This window comes from Spermophilus citellus, assembly GCF_964194105.1.
Source record: "Spermophilus citellus genome assembly, chromosome: 9".
In the NCBI taxonomy this organism is placed as follows: Eukaryota; Metazoa; Chordata; class Mammalia; order Rodentia; family Sciuridae; genus Spermophilus; species Spermophilus citellus.
Genome location: NC_138191.1, coordinates 103735703 through 103747364, shown reverse-complemented (window position 1 = coordinate 103747364; position 11662 = coordinate 103735703). Strand labels below are relative to the sequence as shown.

Genomic DNA, 11662 nt, shown 5'->3' with positions numbered 1-11662 from the left:
TTTTTTTTTTTTGTACCAGGGATTAAACCCAGGGGCACTTAACCATTGAACCACATCCCCAGCACCCACACCACACTTTTTAAAATATTTTTTTTATTTGTAGTTGGACACAATACCTTTGTTTTATTATTTATCTTTATGTGGTCCTGAGGATTGAACCCAGGGCCTCACACATGCTAGGCAAGTGCTGTACCACTGAGCCATAACTCCACCTGCCCCCAGCCCTTTTTTGTATTTTATTTAGAGACAGGGTCTCACTGAGTTGCTTGGGGCCTAGCTAAGTTGCTGAGGCTGGTTTTGAACTCATGATCTTCCTGCTTCAGCCTCCTGAGCTGCTGGGATTACAGATGTGGGCCGGCATCTCTTTTCTGAGGAGGCATCCTGAAAGGAGGGGCCTTCTGAAGAGGGAGGATTTTGTGAGGTGAAGGGAAGGAAGGAAGGAGAAAAGTGTCTCAGGTCAAGGGCCCAACAGGAGAAAGGCATGGAGGTGACAAGAAGGGCCAGGTAGTTTGTTATTGCTAGGTGCTAGGGAGAGGGAGAGCTTCAGGCCAGAGGGAGAGGTTGGGGGGAATCCAGACTGGGAAGGTCTTCAGGGTGCTGCGATGCTTGATGCTCATGAGGCTGTGCAAGGTTTCTCTCTGGCTTTGGTTAATAAAGAAGTCTTGTGTGTCAAAAACTGTGAGATCAGCAATCATTAAGTCAATTAAAATGTGACCACATTAACATTAAAACAACAAGGCCTGAGTTTGGTGGGGGAGGGACATTGTAGCCACAGGGCTAGGGGAGGGGATGGATAAAATTACTTCTAAATTCTGTTTCCCCTTCCTCACCTGAAGCTTGTGACACCTTTTGGAGCCTGGCTCCATACCCACATTCATTGCAACACACAGAAAACCCTTCATCTACCCTCCCTGCAAAAAAGGAAAGAAAGAAAGGATATAGATATGAAAATCACCTCTATAGGTTATCTCCCAGAGATAACCTCTGTTAACATTTCAGGGTACAACCTTTCAGACTTTTTCCATGCATTTTTATTCACACATTACAAAAATGAGATGGCATCATGCACACTGTTTTGTTACCTATCTCTTTGATTCAACATTATACTGTGAATGTCAGCATATACATATCATCGTTTTCAACTATACCACCATATTCCATCGTGGACACGACTGTCCCCTCATTTATTAACTAATCCTCTCTTGATGGAGAGTTAGCTTTCCAATTGTTTTCCATTTGTAAGCAGTGATGTGAAAAATATTCCTATGCACATATCTCTGCATGCTTGAGGGCTAAACGTCTTGAAGTGGAATTGTTAAGTCAAAGATGATACACTCTCTGAAGGCTTTCATTCGGGGAATAAAGAGCTCTTTCATCAGCAAGGTAGGAAAAAGACTACTTCTCACTCCCATAGATAACTTTGGGTAATAGGTGTTCTTCACATTTACTAATTTGATTAGTGAAAAAAAATCTTACTATTTCTATTCTTCTTTCTTTGGTTATAAGTAAAGAGGAGCTTTTTGTCATTTGTCAATTGGCTATTTGTTTTCTTCCTTAATGAGTTGTTTCTTCATCAACTTAGCCCATCTTTTATTAAGATGACCATCTTTTGATTTCTATACTAGAGTTCTTCATATATTAAGTATATTCTTTTTAAATAAGTTTTAAAAATATTTTGAGTTGTAGATGAACACAATACCTTGATGTTATTATTTATTTTTATTTGGTACTGAAGATCTAAACGAGTACCTCACAAGTGCTAGACGAGCATCCTACCACTGAGCTACAACCCCAGCCCTTATGTGTATCATTTTTAAGTTGTTATTTGTGTTCCTTTTTTTCTTTTTATGGCGGTATGGAGAATTGAACCCAGGGGTGCTCTACCTCTGAGCTACATACCCATCCCTTCTTATTTTTATATTGAGACCCATCCCTTTTTATTTTTATATTGAGACAAGGTCTTACTAACTTGCCTAGGCTGTCCTTGAACTTGTGATCCTCCTGCCTCAGACTCCTGAGCTGCTGGGACTACAGGCATGTGACACTGTACTTAGTATTATGCTTCTCTCTCTCTCTCTCTCTCTCTTTCTCTCTCTCTCTCTCTCTCTCTCTCCCTCTCTGTCTCTCTTTGGTTTTAATTAGTTTTGCTATGTCATAGACGTGGTACATTTTTTTTTCAGATTTGCCTTTTAGCTTTGTTTATAGTACAGTCTGTTATACATATGTTAAAATGCTTTATATCATCATTTGTATCTGCTTTGTTTGCCTTCTGCCTCTTGGATTATGTTTTTGGTAAATACAGTGGGGCTTCTGTAAGTGAATGTCGTTGGAAGGTGGCAGGTGTGGGTGTAGACTCAAATCTCTAAATCTGTCAGTTCCCGACTCATACCCACACTGAAATGCTGGATTCATATTTCAAACTTGACATGTTCCCCTCAAAACCTTGATTTTTCTTTCTTTCCCTTTCCATATCTGCTTTTTCCTCAATGCTTCTAATTTGGGAAAAGACCCCAATTCACACAGTGGCTCTGCTCAAAAACATGAGTTGTTCTTTTTTGCCATCTTTTCTTCATATCATGCAACTAACTTACCAGCAATCACATCTACGCTACTTCCAAACTATGTCCGGAACCTGACCTTTTCTCACCACCCCATTGCACTGCAGGGAGGGCAGCGTGGTCATTAGCCAGGCTTCTGCAGCAGCCTGCTGGCTTGGTCTCTCCACTTTTCTCCTTTCCTCCCCGCAGTCTATTCATACAGCAGCCAAAGTGCGCTTTTAAAAACAGATCATATGTGTTAATCCCCTGTTCAGAACCCCCAGTGGGCTTCCCAACACACTCAGGATAAAATCCAAACTCCTTATAAATGGTAACCAAGCCCTCTAGCAAGGGGCCCTCCTCTCCAGCCTCATCTGCTCTATTGTCTCCCCTCACCATGCCACAGCCACGCTGGTTTCTGACTGTTCTGCACACACAGGCTTGTTTATGGTTTCGTCCTCGCTGTCCCTTTTGCCTGGAAAGCCTTTCCTCCAGAGCTCCTCACGGCTTACTTCAAGTTTCTGCTCAAACATCAGAGAGCCCTTCCCCAACCACCTGTTCTAAAATAATCTCTCCTTTCCCGCTCCTCATTCTCTTTCCCTGCCTTAATTTATTTCAGAGCACTTATTCCTGTCTGATGTCAGTACATACATTTTTCTTTGTTATACATCCTTCTTCCCTGGAATGTAAATTCCATGAAGTTAGGGACTTTGGCGCTTGGTAGGTGGGTGCTTAATAAATATTTGTTGAATGAATAGGGGTATATATGAATGTGTGTGGTGTGATGGTTGTGTGTAGATGTATCTGCTGCCCGATTAGGCATCGGTGAGAAAGCAGAACTATGGGGGTAATGATGATACATTTGTGGGAGTGAGAAGGAGAGCTTCTGTGAATGTATGGCCAACAATGTCTGCATATGCATGCTTGTGCAGGAAACGTGTGTGCTTGTCTGTGACTGGGTGTGTTTGTGTGCATGCTGCGGATGTTTGGTTATATATACCTGTGTCTACTTCAGTGAGGGTGGGGAGCTGAGACACCTGGACAGATTCTTTCTCTAATCAAATGGACCTGTCATTACCCCAGTCTTCTCCTTCTACCTCCCAGAAATAGGAAACTCCAATGTATTTTTTGGTGGCTGCAGACATAGGATCACATTCCAAAAATGATATATTAGGATGATGTGGGGGCAGGTGGGTGCTCAGATGAGGATCACAAATGTTCAGAGGGATCTGGGGCTGATGGGACCTGGGAGGCCTTGTACTGATCCAGGACACCAGGACATTTCAGCAGGAAAGATGTGTTCTTCAATGAATGGATGATTTTTTTGGGGGGGAGGTGGTGGGCAATGGCCACAAAAAAAATGAGTCTGACTCAATGTGGATGGGTAGTCCTTGGACTGGTTGTGTGATCTTAACATATCACTGTTCTTTCTCTGAGCCTCAGTAGACTCATCTTGCAAATGGGGTTTATTGTTCTTGGCAGGCTTACTTCTTGGGGATTTGGTGAGGAGAAAAGAGGTAATGACAATGAATATATAACAATCATATCAATTGTGTTCTTAAGTCTGTGCAGCACATTAAGGATCCCCCTACCACCTATACCAGGGATTGAGCCCAGGACCTGAGTATGCTAGGGAAGTGCTTTACCACCGAGCCACATCCCTAACCCCACACATTAGTGTTTTAGTCCATTATCTCATTAGAGTGAATGCCTCAGTGAAAATTCAGCTCTGAACTTGGCTCCAGTGGGCCATCATGGGTGTCAGTTGAATAAATTTGTGTGTGAGTGAATCAGTGAATGTAGAAATGAGTAAGAGTAATTGAACAGAGAGATGGTTGCATAAAGTAGCAAATGGATTGGGAAATCACAAAGACTAACTTTTTTGGGGGGGTGAGTACTGGGGATTAAACTCAGGGGACTTGGTCACTGAGACACATCCCCAGCCCTATTTTATTTAGAGACAGGGTCTCACTGAATTGCTTAGTATCTTGCTAAATTGCTGAGGCTGGCTTTGAATTCATGATCCTCCTGCCTCCGCCTCTTGAGCTGCTGGGATTACAGGCATGTGCCATTGCGCCCTGCCAAGACTAACATTTTTGAGCACATACAGTACAACAGGCCCTGTTGAAAAGGCTTCTCTTAATCCTTGCAGGAACCCCAGAAGATTGGTACTGTTGTTAATCCCATCTTGCAGATGGGTAAACTGAGGGTCAGGTAACTTAAATGTCTTCCCCAAAGTTACAATGTCCCTAAGTGGCAGGCTTGAGACTCCAGCCCAGGCAGACTGATTTTAGAGCCCAGGGTATTGAATCCTATTCTGGTGTCCTGCTGGATGAATCACTGAAAGAGTGGATAAATGAAGGAGTAAGTGCTGGACCCCTTGCGTGGGCAAGACAGGCCACTTTCTGATGGGAAGGCAAAAGCTCTTAGGGGTGACATGAGCATCCAGGCTGTGGACTGTGGATGGGTTCTGTCCCAAGGTAATATCTAATGGCTCTGTCTTATGTCCTCTCTCCCTCTCCCTTATCTGCAGGCGGATATCATTATGCAGCACTATGGGGTGAACGGCTACTCGCTGCACGCTATGAACTCACTCAGCGCCATGTACAATCTGCACCAGCAGGCAGCCCAGCAAGCCCAGCATGCCCCAGACTACCGGCCATCGGTGCACGCTCTTACGCTGGCTGAGCGCCTGGCTGGTAAGGGCCCTGGAGACAGGACCATGGGGTTAGGGCCCCCGTGGCCTTGAGGAGGAGTCTCTGGAAGACAAAGAGAGGAGGATTGGGAAAGCCTATTCTGGCTGGCTCACAAAGCTCCAGGTCACAAGCCGACATGGTGGTTCAGGTTGTAATCCCAGCTACTGGGGAGACTGAGGCAGGAGGATTGCAAATTTGAAGCCAACCTGAGCAACTCAGCAAGACCCTATCTCCCAAAATAAAATAAAAAGTGCTGGGGGCTGGGTTTGTAGCTCAGTGGTAGAGTGCTCGTCTAGCATGTGTGAGGCACAGGGTTTGAACCTCAGCATCACATAAAAAATAAGTAAAATAAAAGTATTTTGTTGAAAAAACACGTTGAAAAGAAAAACAGTGCTGGGGATGTAGCTAAGAGATAGAATGCTCCTGGGTTCAATCCCCAAAGCCAAAACAAAACAACCCCCACCACACACAAAACAAAAAACCAAGAGCCCCAGGTCATGTGGCAGAGATAATTCAAAATCTGGGTGTTATTCTCACTTAAACAAAAATCTGTGCCTGTATACGCAGTGCAGCCCATTTGCCCACACTGTGCTGGACGCTGGTGCTGGCTGTGCCTTGAAAATCCCATGACAAGCCTGTGCAAGAGGTAGCCATTAGCTAACTTGAAGATGAAGAAACCAAGGTAGACGGTACTGGACTAGTCCAGAGTAGCTGAAAAGCAGCTGAAGTAGCTGAAAGAGGGCTAGAGTGCCCCGGGAGGAAACTATAGGCACAGGGAGTAATAAGTAATAATAGCTCTATGGTGTGAATGCCATGTATGTGCCAGCTGCTGTGTGAAGTCCTCCTTCTCTCTCTCTCAAAATGTTCCATCCCCATGAAGACAGATTATTATTTCCATTTTGTGTGTAAGGAGACTGAGACTCAGACTCATGAGTGGGGTTGGAACACGAGAGCTGTGGAAGGAAAACTTGCAGTCAGTGCAGGGTCTTCCTGTTCACTTCTGTTCTCTGAGACTCAGTTTCCCCTGGGATAGTAGCAGTGCCCATCCCAGGATGGGTGCCCATCTCAGGATGGCTGAGAGGTAATTGAGATAACACATACAGGGTGTTCAGCAGAGTCTCAGCCATGCTCAGAAGTCTTTAGTATCTAATACCCAAGGGAAGTACCAGGAGGGAGCTACAGTCTATCTGCCCCCAATTCCTGGTTCAATTGATCGTTGCCTCGATTGCCTTTCAGTGGGTAGAGGAAGGATTCAATGACATAGGTGAGGAGCTTGATTTCTTGGGAGTCAACGTCACCCACCCCACCCTGTCTCAGGCCAAACTTTATTGAATCCATGTGGGCCTAGGCCTGTGCCAGGCAGTCCTCAGGGACTTTAGGGAATTCCTATGGAGAGCAGGTGCCCATGGGCCATGAGACAGTATGATAGAAGAGTACAGGAGTGAATGGTGGGCAGCTCAGAGCTGCAGGACCTGCCAGTGCAGTCAGGGCTTTCTGCAGACCATGGGGCAGGCACCAGGCCTCTAAAAGCACAGCAAAGGTGGGTGGGGATGCTGCTCAGTGGTAGAGCACTTGCCTAGCATGCAGGAGTCCCTGGGTTTGATCCCTGGCACTGACAAAAAATAAAAACAAACAAACAATGGCACCACAAGGAGGGAGGAGCAGCAGGAGTCAAGGCACAGAATGGGATGGGGTCTGAGAATGGGATGGGGTCTGCCCAGGTAGGGGTGCCAGCCTGGCAGGGAGGATGTGGTGGTGGCCAGCCTACTTCTTTAGACCCTACCAGGCCTTCAGGCAGGACTTAGGATAAAATGGAGACCCCTTCTCTAGATCATCATGGGGCATCAGTGCTCAGTGTGGGGATGCTGGGTGCAGTCTTGCCCCTGCTATGGCTGCTTGGAGTGAATTCCCTGTTCAACCTGGTGGTAACTTCAGCTCCTGACAGTGTTCTGGGACCCAAGGGCCAGAGCTTAGGGAAAAGGAGTCAGGGAGAATGGCTCATGTCTGTTGGTAGGGGCTGCTCCTTCTAGTGGGGAGTTCTGCCTGTGGTATAGAAAGCCTGGCCTCCCCTGCGACCACCCTACCCTTTGTACTGTTGTTCGCTTACCAGGGTGGGGGTGACTAAACAGTCCTCTCCCCACTGATGCCCTAAGGTGACCAGCATGAGTTTAGGGCTTAGTCTAGGAAAGGGCTGATTTGTAAGGGTTCGGACTCCCTTTAAATGGAAGTAACATCCCCAAATCTGGGGCTTCCTGGATACTTGGTTGTCTCATTCCCACTTAGGATGTTGTGAATGACTCCCCAGGGGAGGAACTCTGCAGCCCTGTGCAGAGGTAGAGACAACTCAGGCTCCCTTCAGCATAGACAGGGCAGGATCCACCTTGGTGGGATGGGAGACAGTAAGTAGGGAGAGGCTCTAGTTAAGCAGAAGGCTGGAGGCTGGACACCACCAGCCTCAGGCAGACACTATCCTGGGTAGTTTTTGTGAACCAGACATGTGAGCAAGACCATAGAATATGATGTTGGAGCACAGTATCTTAGTCTTCCTGTCCCTGAGGAGGCAGCCAGAAGGGTGAAGATTGGGTGTAACAGGCCTTTATCGAACTCTCAGGGCCCTGCCAGATCAGGCTGACTGTTCAGGAAAGTAAGAGCAGGAACCTCTGGTCCTGCCGTCAGAGACAAATGGGTCCCCTGGAAGATGAGATTTGATGCAGAGGATAGAGAATGGAGTTCTTGCCCAGTGAGATTCCTTAACTAGACCTTGAGGTGAGTACCAGCTCATGGCCTGGCTTCTCATGCTCTGATGCCACAGAAGCCTTAGTATCCAGAATTTAAGGACCATAGGTAGTAGAACCACTGTGGTGTGGATTCTTAGATTATTAGCATTATGTAATTTCAAAATATTATAGTAGTCTGAGACTTTAAGAATCTTAGGACAATACATATCTACCCATCCCCAATACCAGCCAGATAAGGAAGACCCTGTCCAATCACATGCCTAACAGCCATTCTTGGAGCTGAGTTGATCTCTGTGGTCCTCATAATAGATAATGGGATGGAGAGATTTTGGAAATTTAGCCAGTGGAAAGGGGATGGGTGATTTCCAAGGGCAAAGGGCCAGCATCCAGCTCTGACAGATGCCTGCATCACTGCAGCTGGAGTGGGTCAGAGAAGGCTAAGATTCAAAACCTATTTCCCATAATTAAATGGGCCCCCTCTCCTTGCCCTCCAACGGCTGTACATTTCAAGACATCATCTTGGAGGCCCGCTATGGCTCCCAGCACCGCAAACAGCGACGCAGCCGCACAGCGTTCACGGCTCAGCAGTTGGAGGCCCTGGAAAAGACCTTCCAGAAGACTCATTACCCAGATGTGGTGATGCGTGAGAGGCTGGCCATGTGCACCAACCTGCCTGAGGCCCGGGTGCAGGTAGGGCCCAGCTCCCCAAACTAGTTCTTACAGATAAGCTCTAGCTCATCTGTCTGGCTCCTCGTTGTCCAGGAGCCAGCATTTGCTCAGTCGGTGACGAGGTGCAGCTGCTACCTCCGCTGATGGCTTAGTTGATAGGAGGGGCAATTTGGAAGGGATGGAGGGGGCGGGTTTCCTAGAGGTGGAGGCAGAGTTATTCCATCCTCCCCAGAGCACCCTGCTCCACAACAACCCCATTTCTTTTCTCCTCGCCTCTGACTGCTCCTCTGCCTGTCCCCAGGTGTGGTTCAAGAACCGCAGGGCCAAGTTTCGCAAGAAGCAGCGCAGCCTGCAGAAAGAACAGCTCCAGAAGCAGAAGGAGGCTGAGGGCTCCCATGGGGAAGGCAAGACAGAGGCCCCAACCCCAGACACCCAGCTGGAGATGGACCAGCCCTCCAGCCTGCCGGGTGGCGATGCCCCTGCTGAGCTTCACCTGAGCCTGTCTGAGCAGTCGGCCAGTGAGTCAGCCCCTGAGGACCAGCCGGACCGTGAGGAAGACCCCAGGGCTGGGACCGAAGATCCCAAAGCTGAGAAGAGCCCTGGGGCTGAGAGCAAGGGGCTGGGCTGCAAGAGGGGCAGCCCCAAGGCAGGTGAGGCTTGGGAGATGCTGCTGTCATGCTGGGGCCCCGGCTCAGGCAGAACAGGCAGGTGCAGCCTGACAGGGGCTTGAGTATGTGACATGTGTCAGAGTAGGGGACAGTCAACAACTAGCACTCAGGGGCATGACCATAGCAGGCCCGTGCCAGATGTTCACTGTTTAGTTTCAGAGTCATGGAAAGGTCTAGATGATTTGGGGGGAGGGGCTGGGAGCCAGGGAGAAGCACTCAGAAGCCCAGGGCAAAAATTATCAACCATTTGGAGTACTCTAATATTTCAACAACTAGGACAGATGAGCTAGTGTATACTGGGTGAATACCATCTGGGTACCAGGATTCCCACATGCAGCAGAGACCTCTCCCCAGATTCCCTCTTTCCTTGGGCCTTGGCTCCATGTATTTTCAGCTCAGAGGTCTGGTTCCTTAGGGACCCTTGTGGAAGGGGCACCTGCTGAGAGGGTCTGTAGGATGGATCTTTCCAGGGCTGGGTAACCCCTTCCCATCTCTTTCCCACAGAGCTGCCCTGGGCTGAAGCCTCCTGTCCCTAACCATGTTTGTGCAGGAACAGAGCTCTGGCCTGAGGCAGATCTCAGACACAGATTCTAAGCCCAGGCAGGGAGACCCTAGAGACTGTGAGCTGAGCCCTGGCAGGAGGGGATGGGAGCTGAGGACAGGAGGGAAGGAGGAGCCAGGGGCTCCCCAAGGATTCAGGCATGGGAACCTGGGCTGGAACCCTGGAGATTCCTCAGGTTCCTTCCTTTCAGGGTTCTGAGCCACATTTCTGGGGATGCCCTGGTTCAGATGGGATGGATATAGTTTCAGCTAAAGCCTTTTTCGCTAGTGCTAAGGGATAGGAAGCAAGGGAACCCCTGCTGTCAGGCCAGTCCCAGGTCCTGAGTACTTGGTTCTTGTTTCTCTGCTTGCAGATTCCCCAGGCAGCCTGGCCATAGCTCCTGCAGCCCCAGGGGGTGGCCTTCTTGGCCCCTCCCACTCCTACTCCTCCTCCCCGCTGAGCCTCTTCCGTCTGCAGGAGCAGTTTCGCCAGCACATGGCGGCCACTAACAACCTGGTGCACTACTCATCGTTTGAAGTGGGGGGCCCAGCCCCTGCCGCTGCTGCTGCCGCCGCTGCTGCAGTGCCCTACCTGGGCGTCAACATGGCCCCGCTGGGCTCACTACACTGCCAGTCCTACTACCAGTCCCTGTCAGCAGCCGCTGCTGCCCACCAGGGTGTGTGGGGATCCCCACTGCTGCCTGCGCCCCCAGCAGGCCTGGCACCTGCCTCGGCTGCCCTGAACAGTAAAACCACAAGTATCGAGAACCTGCGGCTCAGGGCCAAGCAGCACGCGGCCTCCCTGGGACTCGATACGCTGCCCAACTGACTGTCCGGCCTCCCACCCAGCCAGGGTCTTGGGTGCCTCCTTCCCAGCCCCATGGGTTATTCCCAGAAGGCTCTCTAGGATTTAATTTTGGGAGCCCAGGAATCCTGGGGTCTGGAGGTCTCTCCCTGTCCCTCTTTCTCAGAGCCCCAGGTGAAAACTACATCCCTCTGCATGGCCCTGCTTGGACCCCATGGAGGCCAAATGGGGAGGCCATGAGAGGCTGGCTAGATCCCCTTCTCAGTATGGCCTCCTCCTTCCCTTCCCTCCCCTTCTGCCCCCTAGTCAGTTGATGTGTGGAATGTGAGATATAAATATAAATATATAAAGCTATATTTTCAGGCACTGCCTGCCCCAGGTCCCCTGTCCCCTCCTATCTCTTCTCCACTGCCACCCCTGCCTCCACCTACAGCTTCTGCACTCACTCCAGCCTTCCTCTTCTCTCCCTTCCTTGGAAGCTCCCTTGATCTCTCTGTCCCTGCCCCTCTGTCTTGCCCACTCTGGTCTCCCTCTCATGTCTGTCCCCCCTGGTGCTGGCTATGTTGGTGTCCTCAGTTCTCAAGCTGTGTCTTGTGGTCTTTTTAGTTTTAGTAATTCTGCTTCTTCCCATCTCTCTCGTCCTTTTCTCCCTCCTTACTTCTTCCCTGCCTGCCCCTGTCTCCTTCCCGGACCTGTACCCTCTCTAGGCAACAATTCCATTTCATGCCCAAATAGGCAACAAAGCCCTCACTGGAGACCCTGGAGTGGCGGGCAGGAGGTAGCCCTGGCCTCACAAACCTCCTCCCCAGGTCTGACATCTGGAAGACTGCAAGAGCCATTTTCTCTTCTCAGTTTGGAGGTCCCACCCAGATCCAGGAGGGAGTAGAGGCAGGATGCAGGCTGGGTGGGCAGTAGAATAGAAAGCATGCCTTCCTGTGCATCCTCCAAGGCCCGAGGCTGGGGTCAGTAATGGTCACCAGGTCTGACCAGGGCTCTGGAACCCTCTTTG

At 49.4% G+C, this 11662-nt stretch overlaps 1 protein-coding gene across 2 annotated transcripts; it reads left to right on the top strand.

Annotated features, from left to right (window-relative positions):
• Positions 1-5082: 5082 nt before the first annotated feature.
• On the top strand, positions 5083-10677 carry DMBX1 (diencephalon/mesencephalon homeobox 1; the record flags this gene model as incomplete). Of its 2 annotated transcripts, none has more annotated exons than XM_081305232.1 (4): positions 5083-5236; positions 8483-8661; positions 8942-9290; positions 10223-10677. In XM_081305232.1, the coding sequence occupies 4 exons, from the start codon at positions 5083-5085 to the stop codon at positions 10675-10677; spliced, it is 1137 nt and encodes a 378-aa protein (XP_081161358.1). The 2 variants fall into 2 exon arrangements, with proteins under 2 accessions (XP_081161358.1, XP_081161357.1); XM_081305231.1 differs by having other exon boundaries at positions 8468-8661.
• Between the last annotated feature and the right edge of the window lie 985 nt (positions 10678-11662).